This window comes from Glycine soja, chromosome 16, assembly GCF_004193775.1.
Source record: "Glycine soja cultivar W05 chromosome 16, ASM419377v2, whole genome shotgun sequence".
In the NCBI taxonomy this organism is placed as follows: Eukaryota; Viridiplantae; Streptophyta; class Magnoliopsida; order Fabales; family Fabaceae; genus Glycine; species Glycine soja.
This window is the reverse complement of record NC_041017.1, coordinates 3785085-3804860: the sequence shown is the minus strand read 5'-3', so window position 1 is coordinate 3804860 and position 19776 is coordinate 3785085. Positions and strand designations below refer to the sequence as shown.

At 30.8% G+C, this 19776-nt stretch overlaps 2 protein-coding genes across 6 annotated transcripts; one reads left to right on the top strand and one right to left on the bottom strand.

Moving 5' to 3' along the window:
* Nucleotides 1–87: 87 nt before the first annotated feature.
* On the bottom strand, nt 88–4774 carry LOC114389111. Its single transcript, XM_028349707.1, is given in 4 exon segments — nt 88–699; nt 701–835; nt 1340–1408; nt 3989–4774. Coding segments are annotated over 4 exon segments (906 nt in total). The 5' UTR covers nt 4229–4774; the 3' UTR covers nt 88–237.
* A 7639-nt stretch (nt 4775–12413) lies between these two features.
* Nucleotides 12414–17496, top strand: LOC114389203 (adenylyl-sulfate kinase 3-like). 5 transcript variants are annotated; one of them, XM_028349829.1, is made up of 7 exons: nt 12414–12663; nt 13851–14040; nt 15071–15220; nt 16083–16201; nt 16280–16364; nt 17072–17118; nt 17221–17491. In XM_028349829.1, exons 2-7 carry the CDS (start codon nt 13917–13919, stop codon nt 17317–17319), a joined length of 624 nt encoding a protein of 207 aa, XP_028205630.1. In that variant the 5' UTR covers nt 12414–12663; nt 13851–13916; the 3' UTR covers nt 17320–17491. The 5 variants fall into 5 exon arrangements, with proteins under 5 accessions (XP_028205630.1, XP_028205631.1, XP_028205633.1 ...); XM_028349830.1 differs by lacking the exon at nt 12414–12663 and adding an exon at nt 13472–13605; XM_028349832.1 differs by lacking the exon at nt 12414–12663 and adding an exon at nt 13645–13661.
* The last annotated feature ends 2280 nt before the right edge of the window (nt 17497–19776 follow it).

Sequence of the window (19776 nt, the reverse complement as noted above, 5' to 3'; positions counted from 1 at the left end):
GTCTCATTCTCAAGACTTTTTTCTCCATTCTATGCCAACTACTACAGCACACAATCACGGACAGGATTGAAATTTGCAAATTCCAACTCATCAACCGTTTATGCACTTCATTTATAATCAATAAATAACATTTATTTACATTTAACAGAGTATATTATAATGTACAAACACCATAATAAAGAATATAGTCAGATCTACAGATTCAGAAGAAATGCTAGTTGCAGTGCGGGAATGTCTTTATATTAGGTCAGATTGTAGCTTAATGGACATGTAGAGAAGAGCCAATAAAGCACCTTGGGGAAGTGGTGCATACCTTGCGAGGTAGGAGCCAACCCATATGGCCACCACAACAAATGCAACAACGGTTTTCCCGCAAACCCAACTTGCAACTAACAAGCACAGTGTTAGCAATATGCCACCCCTCCCACCCAAAATCCATGTTATTATATAGCCCATTTTATAGCCGGTGTCTAACTTCTTATCAAACAATGCTGTCAGACTGCTGAATGTGAGTGAGAAGCGGGATCCAGGTGTCTGAAGCAAAAATAATGACACGAATGCTGATCTAAGCACTTCAACTAAAGAACCCCTCTCTTCATCTAAATCTACTACTTCGTCTTCTTCCTCATCTGTTTCACTGGTGTAGTAGTCCTCATTGACATTGTAATTCTCCCACTATCTTTCACTATCCATTTTTTTTCCTCAGATGGTCCCACCTATAGAATCTAGCCTGATCTTCAAATTCAGGGCCGTAACTCCATTTTTCTCTGTAAGGCTTGTGACCGAATTGAAGTTCTTGGTCATACTGAACTCTTGCTGCTTCATTAGATAGTACCTGTTTAACGAATAAAGAAGTAGATACTATCATTGGATTTCCACAAGTACATGTGCTCCAAAGCACAAAAAAGCAAACCTTATATAACAGAAGAAATTCTGGGAACTTCATAAAATGTTTCAAAATTCAAAACGAATTGCAACAAAATTGTAGGAGGAAAAAGTTGCCTGCACTTTGTAGTAGTTTTATTTTCAATTTGAAAACTGAAAGAGATAGCAAAACCACATTAGTTTGTTTTTGACCCTTAGGTACATTTTCGAAAACCATTAATTGAATGCCAATGTTTTTTTTAGGGAAAATTGAATGTCAATTAGTTACATTCTGTTTTGTTTATTTAGTCTCTACCAAAGAACATTGTTGTGGAACCAGTAGAACAGCAAAGTGTAACTGTAGGATCTCTATTTAAAAATGTAAAACTTTTCCTTTCCCCAGAAAAATGAAATTAAATTCCTGCTAAGAGCAACTATTTCTATACATCAAGAAAAGTTGAATACAGTTACTCACTTTATATGCATCATGGATGCTCTTGAATAATTCAGCAGCCTGTGGATCCTTGCTAACATCAGGATGATACTGCATTCACAGCAAAATTACAGACAAGATTAAATGAAAAAGTAGCATTTACAGAGTGCGATACCAAATATAGTATCACTTCTATAGTTGTTAGTATAGTAGCATTTACAAATTCAAATTTTCCAGAAGAAGCCTACTAAACTATCATCACAGTTTAACAAATTCCATAGATGCATTTGCCAAAATGATGATTAACAATGTCTGCTGACTAGGAAGTGAGGGTGTGAGAGATACAACAGCAACAACAAACACAACAAAGTCTGATTCCACTAGGTGAGGTCGGCTATATTGATTACACAACACCATTCAGCTCAATTAAAAACCAAAGTTTCAATAATCTTATTTACCATGAGATCCCTCTTAAGCACTTCCTCCCTGAGTAGTCAATCCTGGATAACGGACGACCCCAAAACCACTAAAGCGGAATAGCAAAAAGCGGGATGGCCACTAGGTGAAGTTTAAAAGAAATATACATGTTTTTTATCATGCATGCATAAAAATACTCAATAGAAAAATTACACAATTAAAGGTGTAGCCATAATTAATAATCAAAATCCATTGTCATTGTCGCTAACATTCAAATCCAATACTAATCAAAGACTAATAATCAAAGTAAGTATGCTGACTAGTGCTTATTACAAGTGATTCCTTAAATAGAATCACTATCTCCACTTCCAATTTCTTCCTCATCTCTTGTTCCCCATCATTAAAGATATGTTCTTCCTCCTTTTCCTCTTCAATAGGTGCAACTGTAGTGAGTCTAGTATGCTGTCTAGTGAGTCTAGCTGGATCACCAACCCCAATTGCATCACCTACAATTCCCCAAGTCAAGCTATCATCACCAAAGACTGGTTCATCTTCAACCACTTCTCCATCTTTACCCCATTTCCCCTATCAACCACTCATTACAATCATCAATATTGTCTAGGAGAATTAGATCAATTAAATCCTTGCTGTCACAACAGTCTTTAAGAATTTGGTTGTCCACAAAAAACAAGTCTTGTAACTTTTGATGCTCAAGCTTGCTTCTCTTCTTAATGAATCTGTATTGTAACTTTAAAAAAATAGTTTCATAATGAGCTCATATCCTCAGAGTCACAGTCACAACACAAGTATATTATAATTTACTAGCTCAAATGTACTCCAATTGCACTCAAACCCTGATGAGCTACATGTTAGGCTTAACACTTAATTGCAATGGTTTGCAAAGATGGAACATGTTTTCCATAAATCCTCCACCATCCGACTGCCAAGGATTTGTTGTCTCTCAGCTCTAGTTATTCCACCAGTTGAGGTCTTGCCACAAAAATCACGTGTGACAACCTTTTTATTGTTAATTTCCTTCAAGGAATTCCATTCCCAAGCCATACCTCAAGACTGTCAACCTGGTTGGCGAAGCACCACTCTAGGGAATTGGTTGTTTAGTTTGTGGTTGAGAATTTATGATGCCATGGTGAAATGAGGAGTGGAATAGTGAAAAGAGAGTGAGAGTAGCAGTGAAAAGAATTCAGGAGAAGAAAATCAAGAGGTCCAAGGGAGTTGAAGACTAAACATGTTCAAACTTCAAATGGGAGGAGACGAAAGGTCTTGGGATCAACTTAATAAAACTAAAAAGGGTGCCAAAAAGACATATAAACCAGAAAAAAAGGAGGGGGAACAGTAAAAAAAAGGAGGTAAACTGCACCCGCTTTTGCCCACCACGGCAAACCTGCAACATTACACCCTCTTGCATCGTGCCACTTCTAATTTTGCGACCACTATTCGCTATTCGCTATTTGCCACAATAGCAACATAACTTCCTCCAATGTCATTCATGGCCTCCCTCTCCTCCTTCATAGGACTAAAAACCATACAATCTACTCTTCTCACAGGTACCTCACATCGTGAAAGATGAGAGGAATAAACCTTGATCATGTAACCATATATTGATTGTCAAGATTGTTTTAATTAATTCGAATCTCCATTCATTTCGATTACGGTTGGGGTTCGCTCCTTTCTTGCTCTCATATCTGACAGTGATTATGCCCTAAGAAATCCATTTCAAATAAACCATCAATTTCATCCTTAAACTATTACCCTATCTCCTAAATGGTCTCTAAAAAAACCTATACAAGTAATCTACCAAGTATTAAAAATCATGCTAAGTAGTCCCCCAAATATTGAAAAAAACTTCAAATTGATCCTTGAACGTTAGTAAAATATATCAACTTAGGAAGTAACAGATAGATATTCAATACTTAGCTGACTACTTATATAGTTTTAAAATTTTGGGGACTACTTGGGAGAGAAGATAATACTGGGTTACCAAATTGGTGGCTTATTCAATCCATTTCCATTTCTATCCTACACATCCAATCCACCATGCACAACAAAAATAATTCCAGAAATTGTCAAATAATTAGTAACAATTACAAAATACTGTAATGCCAAAGAAAACAAAGAACCAAAATCCAAATAAATTCACATTTCCAAATTCTTAGGTTTTCATATCAAATCGGGAATCATCACAGCTCGTAGCATATTACAACGCAGACTCAGAACGAAACATCAAACAAGAATTCGTAGGAAATCGAAGAATACCTTGCGGGCGAGGAGCTGATAAGAGCGTTTGATTTGGACGGTGGTGGTAGTGCGGGCGACGCCAAGAATGGCGTGGTGGTTCTGGCCGCCGTTGACGGCCGCGGACGACCAGGAGGCCACGACGAGTGGCGACCGCCGGCGAGGAGGACTGGCCCAGGTGGAGGGTGCGGCGGAGTGAAAGTGGGCGGCGCCACCATAGCATGCGACGGATATGGGTCCCACCAGAAGGTGCGATTCCATTGTTTAAGCACTGGGAACTGTTAACCGAGTCCTTCAATCATATGACGGGTGTGCAAAAAAATGGGATTGGGATGTACAGGATTGTAACCAACTTGACCAGACGCAATTTTGTGTTTAAACCGAGTTGCAACAAAAACCTGTCCCAATTTAAAAATAGTTTGGGTTTAACCCACCCTGATTTTCCATAGGCAACAAGTTACTTGAAGTGCACACTCTCGCATTCGCAATCTCACCCACTGCCTCTGGTACATCTGAATTAGATATATACTGAAGAATGTTAAAGATACTGGATTTGGATGCTTTGAATTGGTAGAAGCTAGACTCAGGCCGATTCTCAACTCTTGCAAGCATGACAAGAGATGTGTTTGACATACTTGTCTCTCTTGTGGCCTCTGAGTCTGTCTTTAGTGTCGGAGAAAGAGTTCTTAATGTGTATCGTGTTCTCTTACACCTTAAATGCTGAAAGCACTTGTTTGTACATTACATTGTATCAAAAGAACATCATCACCACCACTCCAAATGAAAATGAGGAAATTTTGGAGTTTGAGAGAATTGAAGAAGGTAACAAGATTTTTTTATATTTTTAAAGTAGTTTTATGTACTTATTATATAATATGAATGATAACTAAAAGATTTTTTTTTGTTTTTTTTTCACAAGCGGCATTGGATGTTACTTATTGAGTCTCCTCAATCACTTGATGATGATTGAAGAATCAAGAACACTTTTTCTTAATCTTTTTTAGTTATTAAGATTACTACGTACTCAATAATTTGGAGTTTGAATTTTTTGATTTGGATCTTTACCGTTGTTGAACTATTAAAAGGGTTTTGCAAATAATATTGTTATCAATTGACACAGTAATTCAAGACAATCCAACAATGATACCCCCACATTTTTTCTAAAACAACACTAGTATTAAGTATCTTAAAATAATAGTTTTCTCATAGATATTATAGCATTATCACACATGCCTTTCACATAGCAATAATTAATCATTAACAATATCACAATCAATTTACCCAATACTAATCAATCAAATTCTATAGCATCCAAGTGTTATGTGAAGATATATTTCTTTTTCAAAAAAGTTATCTCAATCTCAATAATATGAAACACTGACTCATTCTCATGTGGAGACATATTCCTTTCTCGAATAAGTTACCTCAATCTATGTGGAACACTAGTATCAACTCAATCTCATACTATCAAGCAATCATATATCAAAAACATGATATGAAACATATTCAAATTAATTAAATCAACCAAGAACCTATCACAATTTCATCTATTATAAACACACGCCACACAATCACGATCCATTTCAATCAACCTTATAATTATTAAATCACAAGCATCAAGTAATAATATATAAGTATAATAAATTTTATATTAATAATAATACGAACAATAATTCACCATGAACAATGCAAAAAATATATTTTCACCTCAATCAAAACTAGCATAAATAAGTAATTCAATCACATTAAATATAATCCAATTATAAAATTTATAATGTTACTAACCCCAAATTCTTTGTCCTGAATTCCAAAGAAAATCCTTTAAGAAATATAGCATAGATGATTTTAAAAGAAAATAAAGTGTTTTATTCATCTCTTGTAGATCTTCTTAAGTCTAGACTAGATGTTTCCACAACTTATTCTATAGTCACAAAATATTCATGTTTTCAACTATTCTTATCTCACTTTCTTCTTCTTTGTTTTTATGTCTCTCTCACGTTGTTTTCTATTGAATCTTCTAATTTCTATTTATACAAATTCCTAGCAACTTAATTATCTATTATTTATTGCATTTTATCTTACCTATAAGATAAACTAATATCTTATCTTAATTATCTTAAATATAAATATAAGGTAAGACTAACATATTTAAAAATAGAAGATAAACCAAATGTCTTTTCTTATGTTATCTTATCTAAACTATATATTTTCTATTATTGTCAAATACTTCATTTGTTCCTATATAGAAGACCAAATTACTTAATTCATTAAGATTAATGAAAGTGATTAATTTAGTTGATAACAATAAATATGTCTTGAACTTATAACTTTTTCCAAAATTATCATCGTCATTAATACTTTTCTCTTCTAATGGTTTGTCAATACATTCATTTTTTTCTTTTAATGAAGGATATTTGTAGTCTAAAAATAATTAATCAAGAAATATTATGGATTGAGTGTTATAAATAGGAGTAGAGGGAGTATATGTGTGTGTTATCTTATTTTGTTTTTTTCTTTTGGATGTTACAAGGATCAGCTTCGTAGTAGAGGGTCTTCATAATTTTCAATTGATCAATGGTCCTTTTTTGTTGTCGAAAATACATTTCATTGTGGTGAGATCACCTCTATAGCTCTTAAATCTTTGGTGATCAAAATTTGTTTTTGTAACATCTAAATTTACACAAAATCATAAAAAAAATATCTTTTCAAGTTTCTAAAACTAGTTTATACCATTTATTAAAAAAAATTAAAATTATGAACACAAATTCTAAAGAAAAGCTATGATAATTTCTGACAAGACAAAGTGTGAAAAATAATTATCAATTGGCGACCTAACACTGGGTCATGCAAGATTTATTTTATTTTATTAGATTAAAACGTCATTTGACGTTGACCCATAAATCTAAAAAGAAAAACATCATCCTCGTGTACGCATGAATCACATTTATGATTTGAAAATCTTACCACTCTATCTCTTAGTAAAGAATGCACTCCTCACAATCACTCATTGCACCGCCATCCCTCAACAATGAAAGATGCACCAAACTTACACAAATGCAACAAAATTGCAAAAGCCTAGAACTCGCAACATTTGTTGTTCTGTGTGGTGCAAACATTTACCTTCGTCTTTTATTTATGGTATATGCTTTGTGTTTTTATAACTCTCAACAAACATTTCACTCTAATTGAACTAACATGCACATAAATATCCCTTTCTCTGCTTTCTAATTCTTATTTTTACAACAAACATTCAAATCCTCCCGAGCCAAATTTCAAGGTGTTTTTTCACTAACTAAAATCAAAGATAAATCAATTTTATATTTAAAACTTGTCGTTCATGGATCAATAGTGCATAGGTTAACATGCTATTAATTCATTTTTGGAGACTAGTTGTTTGCTTCTTATGTTTTTTATTTGGATAATATACATATGGATAATAATTCACATTTAACATTCTCCTTTAAAATTTATTTGTTTTTTATGTTTCATATTTGGATAGTATACATATTGCTTAAAGTAGCCTGAATATACACCACAATGTTTATTCCCACTAATAAATTTTGAAGTTGGATATATTCCACACCCAAAGCCTTTGATGAATTACCTTAGAACTCCACATGAAACATAATGAAAAAAAAACTATACAAGAAATAACTCCTGGAGCCTAACCAACCTTAAATAGTGTGTTACAAACTAAAGATATGGTAGAAAGTGTGACATTGTTTTTGCAAAAATGGATGATTAATGCTTTGGTGCCTTTCAATGCAATCAATTCATCCTATTAGTAGCCTATGATTAATGTCTTTTTTTAGCATGTGCCCAAGATATAAAGGTCCAAATTTTCTTAAATGTTTGTGTTTATTTATTAAATAAGTGGGTTAATAATGTGAAGAAACTCTTTGAAAAGTACTATAAGGTTTGGAAGCAAACTGGTTGTACTCTTATACTAGTTTGTACTCTTATGTTAGATAAGTGGATTAATCGTTGCAAGTAAACTGTGATTAACATTTTAGTTTATTGCTATAAAAGAACTATATTTTTAAAGTTTGCGGATACTTCTCATTCTTTTAAAATGGTAGAAGATTTATATAATATTTTAAAGGAGGTAGTATGTTAGCCTTGGAGATATTATTCACTTAGCCATAGATAATACTGCAAATTATGTTGTTGCTAGTAAGTTATTAGAAGTTCAGTTCTTGAAGTTATATTGGTCTCCTTGTGTGGCACATTGCATTAGTTTAATGTCATGACAATGGAAATTAGAGTAAATATTGTGTTACAAGCTTCCAAAATTACCAAATGCATATATAACCATTGTGATTCATTGTATTTGATGAGAAAAATGAGAAAACATACTGGTGGAAGGAAAATGCTTCATCATGCTCCAACCAACTTTACCATTAATGTCATTGCATTGCAAAGTATATTAGCTGAAAAAGATACATTGAGAGCAATCATAACTTCTAGAGAATGGACAAGCTCAATTTATATGAAAGAAGACAAGTAAAAAGATTTGTGAAACAAGTTTTAGATTCTAGGTTTTGGAAAATATGTGTTGATAATGTGAAACTTACTAACCACTAATGTATATATTACGTATTGTTGATAGCAAAGATACACAAGCTTTGGGCTTTCTTTATCAAGCCATATCTAAAGTTAGGGAGGAGATCCTGAGGAAGTTTCAAAGAAATTAGTAGAAAGTGAAGCCTTACTTGGACTTTTAAAACCTTGGGATTCATAACTTTGTAAAAATGTTCACTTTGTTGGTTATGGATTGAATCCATCTGGTTGCTTTAATGTTCAAGAATTCAAAAACCATAAAAATTAATATTTTAAAGAAAAAATAGATAGTATTTGGAGGATTTTTTAAATTATATAAAAAATTATATCAATTTTTTACTTCATGTTTATAAAAATCTAAAATCAATGTCCACAGCATATAACTTATTTATTCATAATAAAAAATATAAGATAATTGAATATGATTAGTTTTCAATAAAGTATAAAAAACTTTACCCTATAATCAAATTGAATGATTTTTTTTACCTTTAAATTTTTTTCACTCTTTGAATTCATCAAAATACATAATGAAAATATTCATAAATAATATGAAATTTATTAAGCAAAATATATTTGATTTTATTTTACTTGAATTGTTCAATTAAATTATATTTAAATTTAAATAAAATTATTAAATTCATTTAATTTTATTTATTTACATAACACTCTAAAGATAATTATATGTAAATTATATTTTTTGATTGTATTTAGTTTCAATATTTAGTACACAATTTCTATAAATTAAAATAAATAAAATAAAATAAATTTACTTAAATAAATATTTATTTTTCTATTTGATATTTCAAATACATGATCATGCTTTGTTTGAAGAAAAGTAAAGATAGAAATGACCCTATCAAAGAAAAAAAAATACATAAATAAAAACTAAAAAAATAAAAAAGATTAAACTTTGTTTTTAATAATGTAGCATAATTTTGAATTTTTTTGGAAGATTTAAATAATATGTAAGGGTATAAAGAGAAAAAAAAAGTTATAGATCTTTTTATATTTTGGGAAATTTGATCTATTTTGATAGGTGAATTTTGTGGATAATAATATTTAAAATAATTTAACCAACTCAATTTATGTAGATATTAAATAAAAGTAAGATTTAAACAAAAGAAAATTGATGGAGAAAAAACAAATTTACTTAATTTTAACAGATAAAAGGACTCAATTAAATTTAAAAAATTGAAAGATTAAAATTGTACCTAGAAACATAAAATAGACTATAAGGATAAAAATTTAAAAATAAATATGTTGATCTAAAAAATATGTATACAAAACGGTCATTGATTTATGAAGGTAATAATTCTATTTAAAAACTTATATAATTACTATGATTACGGTAATTGATTTACTAATAATTTACTACATTAATTTAATCTAAAAAATAAATGTTCATTTTCTGTTTTCTCATAAAAAAGAAAACAAATGTTCATTTTTTTTTTTAAAAGAAATATGTTTATTTTTGTATTAATATAATAATTTAAGAACATAGGGACATTTCTGCTTTAAACAATACTACCGTAATGAACTTTAAAGTTTTGGGGAAAAAATTTTTTGGCTAGTGTGTACACTTGGATCTTAACTATAAGAATTTTTTTTATTCTCAAATATAAGAAAATAACTTAGGATAAAAATTATTTTAAAACGGAAGAAGTAACTTTTTTAATGAGTGCGAATTACTTAAAAAAGACTTATATTTATGAATAAAATAATATAATTAATATATTATAAGTAAAATTGAAATAGCATTAAATATTATCTTTATTACGTATAATATGTATAATTAAATTAATGAACATTTAAATAGTGAATTTATTAAATATAATATTTTTTAATATTTCATTAAACATGGAGTATATATTTAAAACGAGTTAATTTTAATATTCATGAAAATCCCTAAACATTAATTTTTTCTTAAATATAAAATATAACAAAATTCAATAATATAGTTTTTTAGAGGAATGAAACAGTTAAATATTGTATTCATTTAATGTAAAATATATATTTATTAGTAACTTTTTTTAAAATATACAAATATTTAAAAATTATTTGAGACAAGAAACCAAAACATCAAGGAAATCCAATTCAGTTGATTGGGTGAAATGTGTGAGTGTTATATTATTCTTTATTTCTATTGATAAATAAAATAAAATAAAATAAAGAATAAAATTCACATTTTTGTGTATGAATTAATTAAAAAAATCTTATATTTATGAGAAAAAATAATATAATTAATATATTACGAGTAAAATTAAAATAGAATTAAATATGACCTTTATTAAATATACTCAAATCAATAAACATTTAAATATTGCATTTATTAAATATTTCATTAAGCATAGTATAAATTCAAAATGAATTAATTTTGACATTAAAATCCTTCAACATTAAATATTTCTTAAATGTAAAATATAATAAAATTAATTAATATAGTTAAATATAGTATTCATTTAATGTAACATATTTATTAGTAACTTTTTTAAAATGTAAAAAATAATTTAAATAATTAATACAGACACAAAACTGAAATGAAGAATAAAATCCACATTTATGTTGAAATAGGAAAAATTAAAGGATAAATAATTATTTTTATCCTTAAATGTCTAATTCGTTGACAACTACATCCTGAAAGATGAAAATACAAATTTTAGTTTTCAAATGTATAAAAGATGTGATAAATATATTCGGCGGTTAACTTTCGTCTATCACCGTTAATAAAATAGTATACGTGACACATAGAAATGAATTTGTCAATGCAATAATTGTTAATGTGTGAGTTAATGTGTGATCATACTGAGTAGATTGGATGAAAATATTAATAAAATACCATTTTTTGACATGAATGTAAGTAATTTTTTGTTAGACAAAAAATGTCAATATTTTTTATTGAAGAAAAATATTATTAATTTGTTTTGGACCTAAATGTCAATACCTTCCATTAGACCAAAATGTCACTAAATTATCATTATTGGACGGAAAAATATCAATATGTTTTCATTGGACTAATTTATTAGACCCAAAATTTCATTTCATTTAAGGATAAAAATATAATTTTAGGGTAAAATTTTATCATTTTTTATTGTTACAAACATAATATTACAATAATCACTTAAAAAATATATTGACAAATATAATAATAATAATAATATTGATTATCAATCATAATTTGTCTATCATAATAGAAATTATCCAAAATAAACATTGTAATAATATACCAATCATTACAAATATTTCTAAATTATAATAATTAGTCACAATCTACTATAAATAAAAGATAAATATATCTCATATTTCACTTCTTCGAATCTTTACTATTTTATTAAGGTGATGTACACAAGTTAACGTCCGGATATATTTGTGACACTTTTTACATTTTTGGAGATTAAATTTTATATTTTCATTTTTTAGAGATTCATTTGTTGGACTAAGTGAGAAGATGAAAAATCAAAAAAATATTATATAATAAATATGTCCTTATATCGACAATTAAAAATGATCACGTTAATAATTTCAGCGACAAATGATCTATTATAAACATATTGCAAATTACATATTCAAACGACAAAAATGCTCATTTACCAAAATATAAATGAAAATGGACTAAATTGGATGGAGGGTATGTACGTACTATCACTATGTAGGGTTGGTCCGAATGACATACCGTCGGCGCGTGACTGAGTGGGGGAGGGATTAGGGAAGAGGAAATTCAGTAGAGAGGACTGAGTTTAGGTACGGTTCGGTCGGAAAGAAATGAAAAGGAAATGAAATTTAATGAATGTTTAAATCAAAATAAAGTATAAAAGTCTGAGATTTATTTTTTAACGTTTTTTTCTTTTTTTTTCCCGTTATTTTTCTCTTTAAACGAACGAGAGCGAGTTTGTCCACATTCATTCATTAATTACCATCGGTTTCCTCGAACGAACAAACTCATAGACAACCTCAAACTTCAAACCCAGAAAAAGAAAATAAAATCAACTTTCATTCCGTTTCTTTCTTTCTTTCCCTTTGCCAAATTTTACATTAATTACATGACATGGCATAATACACATCACACCACCCTCTCTCTATATATACCGTACCTCTCAGATTCAGACAGAAACTCAATTGCTTCTTCTTTTTGTTTCCTGGTACTCACTCTCATTTCATTCTTTTCTCCCCCTTTGCCTTTTCTATTTCCTTTTTATTATGTGTCTCATTTTCTTTTTTGTTACAAACCAGATAATTTGAATCATCTTTTTCTGTGTTTTTTTTCAATCCTTGATGATAATTAACTGGACATTGTGATGTAGAGGCATTGATTTTAGATGGATCATGGTATTTCAAGGAAAAGGGTGGGTAGAGAATCACTCACTGAATTGAAAAATGTTTTGTTTTTATAAAGTGATGACATGGAATTGGAGTGTGTGGCCATGCCAACTAACCAATGCTTTCTGTTTTCTTCTAGAAAGGAACTAAAGCCTCTCCATGGGGACTAATGGGCGTTGTGTTGTTGGGCCATTCCACATTCATTGCCTTTTGTCATCAAATCAATCATCGAGTTTGTTGCTTGTAGAATTGGCATGCATGAATCATATTTTAAAAGAAAGTAAAGGGTCTACATCTAGTTAATTTTATGAATCTTGTTTGAGAATAGAGTTTTTTTGTTAACATGTTATAGGTGCGAACGATCAGCCAATTTTTGTCAAAAACTAATTTCTGTCAGGAAATATGGCTCACGTGGGATCTCTTTTCTTAACAGCATTTTTTTTGTTCTGAAGAGATTTACTTAAAAGGATTCGAGCCCAATTTTACTCGGAAGTGACTTTTTGAAATATAATAGAGTGGGTTTTGGTACATATTTTGAGGATTTGGATAGAGTGAGAAGATACTACTTTTTTATTGTATAAGGACCCACCATGATTGGTTATATATGGTCTAGGGGTCACTTGTTATATTTAAAATTAAAATTGAGTCTTTCTCTTTTCAGTAGAATCGTGTCCTGATAGTCAAGAATAGTAGAAGATCCAAATCCACAGAAGAGGGTCTCATGACTCATCCTAAACTTTATGGAAACCTTTAATATGTACAATGTATGTAGACGCTATTTATGTCAAAGAGGTCATGCTTCTTTTTGACACAAACAAGTGTGAGTGGTGAGATCACCATTCTACTGTATGAAATTGAGGCATGTTGTCATGCTTTCAATTCTGTGGCCTGCACTGCTGTTGTAATGCTTGCCCTGATGAAGCACTTACCAAGTTTCTTGCACGGTTGTATTACTACCATCATGCACTTTTTCTATTCTAAGATTCTCTTTTATGTTTTGATCCTGCAGTAATCCAGGAAATGAAATTGCTAGCTTAATATTGATCTGTAGAGAAGACAAGGGAACTTGCTTGCTATGGCAACTCTGAGCAATTCAACTAATATCTTTTGGCAAGATTGTCAAGTAGGAAGGCTTGAAAGGCAGAAGCTACTTAACCAAAAGGGATGTGTTGTATGGATTACTGGACTCAGCGGATCAGGTTTATGTTGTTTTGTTAATGGCTTAGTGCTTGCGATTTTTCATCATTGTTTCCAGATATTCAATTCTTTTTTGGCATGGAAAACATCATATTATTGCTGTTTGTGATGCTTATGCTTTTCATCATGCTTTAGTTGCTCCTTGAATTTAGGTTTTCTCTTTAACTTGACTTGATCAGCAGGTAAGTATTATCTGTCACATTGCATGGTAATTTACCAAACATGCTTTCAAGTCTGCACTCTGTTTTCATTTGTAATTCATGTATCTGTTCTACCAAAGAATGTAATGTTTACCCACTTTAATAAACTATTCCCTTCACAAAATGAAACAAATTGTCTACCTAATCTAGTCTCAAGTTTATTAGTTCAACCAGCTGAACTGGTTCAATCCAATCAAAGCATATATGCAAGCACTGGACATTGCTAAGTACAGACAGCTTTCATTGACAATTTATGGTTGTCATAGATGATAGGATATGGAAGGTATATGTTATTTGACTAGTTTTAACATTATGCAGACTATAGAATAAATTGGTTAATTAAGGTTCAAACACTTGTGCATGTATATTTTCTTAAAACCTCTGGAAGAAGAAAATTGGGACCTTATAGTAAATTTATAGACAAACTAGAAAGTTTGAAAGAAACTTAAATACAAATGTTTTCCGCTATTTGGATTCTGGTAATCATCCTCTGCCCTTAGTGAAATTGGCCAGTGTGCAGATGGTATACTCCCTATTGTACCTATGGTTCTTCATTCATTTTTTGGGTTCAGGGTGACTTGTCCTGAATTATTAAACGGAAAATGGGGGGCATAGAGTCCAAGCTCTTCCCAAAATGTTGCATTTATTCCATCTCATGCCTTTCAAATCACATTTAAGAGATGCTGCGTTCCATGTTTTTCTTTTGACTCACTCATGAACTATAGGTATGTAGGATACCAGTAAATAATGCAGTCGTTGAAATTCCTTTGAGTAAGTTTATGCGTAAGGTGCCTTTGACATGTTGTATTGATTGCTTTCTCATACTGTTCAGGAAAAAGCACATTGGCATGTTCCCTAAGCAGAGAACTGCACTCAAAGGGAAAGTTATCTTATGTCCTTGATGGAGATAACCTTCGACATGGACTAAACAAGGATCTTGGTTTCAAAGCCGAAGATCGCGCTGAAAATATTCGCAGAACTGGTAAGCTTGCTCCTGTAAACAAATGCTTTTAGTAAATGCAGTAACAAGAACTTGATAGTCAGTTTAATATATTAATTATTTGGTTATGTGGCCGAGGGTAGATATTAGAGTGATATTAGTCTATACCAGCATGATAAATATTACATTTTTGTTATCCCTTGGAGCAACCGATTGATAACTGTTCATGTCTTTTTGCTATGAAAAACTGTGTTGCTGAATGATTGAATCAAAAGGATGGAAGGTCTTCTATGATGTATTGCTTTATCATGACTTTTTTGGTTTGCTGTTTTTCTGAACTTGAAATATGGTAATATATATCTATTAATTTGAGTAGATATTTCAGTAATGTAGGTGGTGTTTGCAAAAGGAAGTATAGGCAAATTGTTCATACAAAGTGGGAGCATATTACCATGCCACGTCCAAAACTGATATTTGTATAAAATTATGCTGTTTACATACAACATGAATCTGATCTTAGTGATCTACATATATGGCAGAAATAGATCATAGATGTTTTTTGATGAGTCAACTGTACTTTGGTTGCATCAGTTTTAAATCTAGCTGCTGTGTATTAAAAAATCTGATGCGTATCAACTTGGTTTTACTGATCAGAAAATTATTTAATCCAGGAGAAGTGGCAAAACTGTTTGCTGATGCTGGCTTATTTGTATGAAATTATGCTGTTTACATACAACATGAATCTGATCTTAGTGATCTACATATATGGCAGAAATAGATCATAGATGTTTTTTGATGAGTCAACTGTACTTTGGTTGCATCAGTTTTAAGTCTAGCTGCTGTGTATTAAAAAATCTGATGCATATCAACTTGGTTTTACTGATCAGAAAATTATTTAATCCAGGAGAAGTGGCAAAACTGTTTGCTGATGCTGGCTTAATATGTGTTGCTAGTCTGATATCTCCTTACAGAAGAGACCGAGACACTTGCCGTGCCATGTTACCTGATGCAAATTTTATTGAGGCAAGGCACCATTAGGCATTTCTTATCATTTGTATTAGTTGGTTTATATGATATTTGATAGTGGAATTGTATTTACAGGTTTTCATGAACATGCCTCTAGAATTGTGTGAGGCACGAGATCCAAAAGGCCTCTATAAGCTTGCTCGTGCGGGGAAAATCAAAGGTGTGTTATTGTAATGTGTTTCACTTGCGAAGGCTTTGTCCCACCCTTCTAAGTAAACTGTAATTGACACATAGCTAGAAAGAAAATAAAATGAAGGAAGCCCAAAATTAAGTTTGTTCTGCATTGTTAACTAGGATGGGAAGAATGCATATTTCAAGGAAGCATTTAACCCTATACTTTTTTTCTTGAGCCTGTACATGATGTTAAGAGTTAATAACTAGTTTGGTTCCCAGATCCTTGTGGTTAAGTGTTTTAGGTTGAGCATATTTGGCTGTTGGCCATGGTATAATTCAGTAAGGGTAGTTTGTCTATGAACTTATTTTCAAGGAGTGTGGAAATTCTTGTTTTCATAATAAAAACTATCTAAAAAAAATAAGGCAGTAGTTAATTGGTTTTGTTGGGTACTTTCTGGAACACCAGAGGTAAGATGACTTGTAGTTTGGCTATGGGTTATAACAATGAAATTTGAAAATCAGTCTCCTTGGTCAGAGATTTGCTCCTACAACCAATGTTGCTAATTGTTGACAGAATTCAGGGCTTGCATTGCATCTGAAATATATTTTCCTTGCATTATCTTCATGCTTCTTGTTTGACAACTTTCCTTTATATCCAAACATTTGTAAAACATTGCTTGAATCATTTCTTAAATTCTAACTGCTGATTTTGAATTCTACCATGTTACCTTTATGAACTGTGAAATTGCACAGGTTTTACCGGCATTGATGATCCTTATGAACCACCCATAAACTGTGAGGTATGTGTTCATGGAGCTACTAAAGTTGTTTACACGTTTCTTTTGCCGTGTATGGTGTGTTACGTACATGTATGTGGTTTAACATGATCATCTTTTTTTCAGATTGAAATAAAGCAGGAAAATGGGGATTGTCCAACACCCACTTTGATGGCTGGACAAGTAGTTACTTACTTGGAGAATAAAGGATTTCTTGAATCCTAGGGTTTTTAAGTTTAATCACATTTGTAATGGGATTATTCTCTCATAATGATGTTTCTTCTAAATGAAGTTAAAAAAGGAATCCTAGGAAGTGCAGGTAGCAGAGTGGTGAGAGGATAAATGGACTGATAAAGTTCATCAATCATAAATAATAATTAATAATTGTTGCAATTCATTCTATAGGTTGGTCAAGAATTTCAGCGTATTTTTCAGCTTTTGATATGATTGTTTTCTTCGCTTTGCTGGTCATTATGGTCCTAGGAAATTCAGTTACAAAGGCTGAGACATATACTCATGCTTGTCCGTTAATTGTAAATTTTCGTGCACCTCTAAGAATGTTAGTGCGTTTGGATAACACACAAAAATCAATTTTACTCCACAAAATCATGGTGACACCATCAAAAAGTAGAAACAAATATTTGTTGCTTTGTCTTTGCCATGAAAATTTAATTGATTTTTTCCCACATGAATTTAATCCAAACACACTGTATTGTTCAATCTGCTCTCATCTACAAATTTACCAATCCTCTAAGTCCCTGAAGATTCTGTTGTGTACAGCAGTCTTTTGTGTCACTTGATATTCAGAAACCTTAATGGAGAAATTCATATGGTGTGTTGAGTATACACATAGGTCTCCCATAATCTAATGCCAATCAACTAAAAACACACAATGCCTACTTTTGAGGGACAACGCATGTATTTACTGTTTTAAATATGATGTAGATTGATGGGTTATTACAATGTGAATTTCTTGCAAAAACCAAGAGTGGAAGTTAGTATAGGAAATTGCTTTTGGGTGGCATATTAAGTGCCTAATTGGTTACGTGTCCTAGAGACCAAAACGCGAGTGATTGATAATTGATAGAGTTTAATTTGTGTTAAGACCCAACAGGAAAACAATTAATACCAGTTTTTTTTTTTTTTTTTAAAGAGAACAATAATATGGTTAATTTTTGCATCCTTCTCCTTCTCATTAAACTATGCAAATATTTTTTTTATATAAAGTATATTAGTATTTCAGCTTGTGCACAAGATAAATTTTTATTTTACATAGCTAAAATTGATAATAAATAAATAATTTTTTAAATATATAATTATATTAGAATTAAAATTTGTAAGAAATAAATATTTGGGAACATATAAATTATATTTTAGATTTTATGATAGAAAATTTTATATTGTGATTCAAGATTATTTTTAATTATTGATATTTTTTATAAAAATGTAATTTAATTTAAAAATAAAGATGAAATGGATAAACTGAAATAATTAAAAATATTCAGAAAAATTCATTGAAGAAAAAATTTTAAAAAAAATTCACTGAAAAATAGTTGTTGTAATATGTTTTGTGTTCTTCAAATTTTTAATTAGATATCTATTTATTTGTTTTAATTGAACTCTTGAATTTATATTTATTTTAGTCGAATTCTTGAATTTATAGTTATTTTTTCATTAAATTCAATGACTTAATTAAAAAATAAATACAACTTTAAGATTCAATTGAAACAAAAACAAAATTCAATAACCTAATTAAAAATTCAGTGGAAGCAGTACTTAAATCATAAATTATTGGCTTTAAGAACCCACAACAAAAAATGTAAAACTAGAACAAGAAATATAAGTTGGAATTCAACTAAATCCATTTTGTATTAGTATTTTTTAATTTATTTTTATCTTTTAAATTTATATAAATTTAAACAATAAAAAGGTAAAATGGCATAGTCCAAATCCAAATAGTACAATAACTAAGCAACCTAGAAGAGCATCAGTTCCAATAAACAGAGGCGAGTCTGAAAATAGAGTTTGACTTTGATGTGAATACGGATCAAGGATCAAGGACAGGGTAAAGGGAGAAGAAAACGACCAAGTAGCGCAGTAGAATAGATCAAGAACAAGGCAAGGATGGTGCTGAACAGCAACGTGGTGCCGAGAGTGGCGCACGCATCGGCGCATCTTTGCCAATTCATTGCTTGCAATCCCGAGAGGTTGAGCAGCGACGTCGTTTTGCGCCTCCTCTTCTGCCTCCCGTTCCAACGATTGTTTCGTTCACTCTCTTCTTACCTTGCCTATCGTCATCCACACTCCGATTGAAATTCCAATTCCCATTCATATCCCCCCTCTCTCTGTATGTACCATTCTTTATTCTTGTTATACATTTGATTTGACGCTGTTTCGTTTGCATTGCTGGATTAATTTTGTAAATTCCACTTTTTTTTCTAATCATAATATTGTTACGGAAACTGAAGATTAATTTAATTTTCATTGGGATCGTGAGCGTGTATATAAAATGAATATTTTTTTTTCTAGTTTATTATGCAGTCAATCACATACGAGATTCAAATCTTAAACTATTAATTTAATTAGTTTTACTTTTTTATGGAGGTACTATTATTTTTCTTGTGAGAGATGAAACCCCAGCACAGCACTAAACAACCTTATTATAATCTCTTCATTTTTTTT

Excerpts from the sequence above, each read along its gene's own strand:
- LOC114389203 (XM_028349828.1), top strand. The coding sequence starts at position 13,917 with ATGGCAACTCTGAGCAATTCAACTAATATCTTTTGGCAAGATTGTCAA. Across the intron at positions 16,202-16,279 it reads CTGATGCAAATTTTATTGAG|GTTTTCATGAACATGCCTCT; the intron begins GCAAGGCACCAT and ends TTGTATTTACAG. Across the intron at positions 17,119-17,220 it reads AACCACCCATAAACTGTGAG|ATTGAAATAAAGCAGGAAAA; the intron begins GTATGTGTTCAT and ends TCTTTTTTTCAG.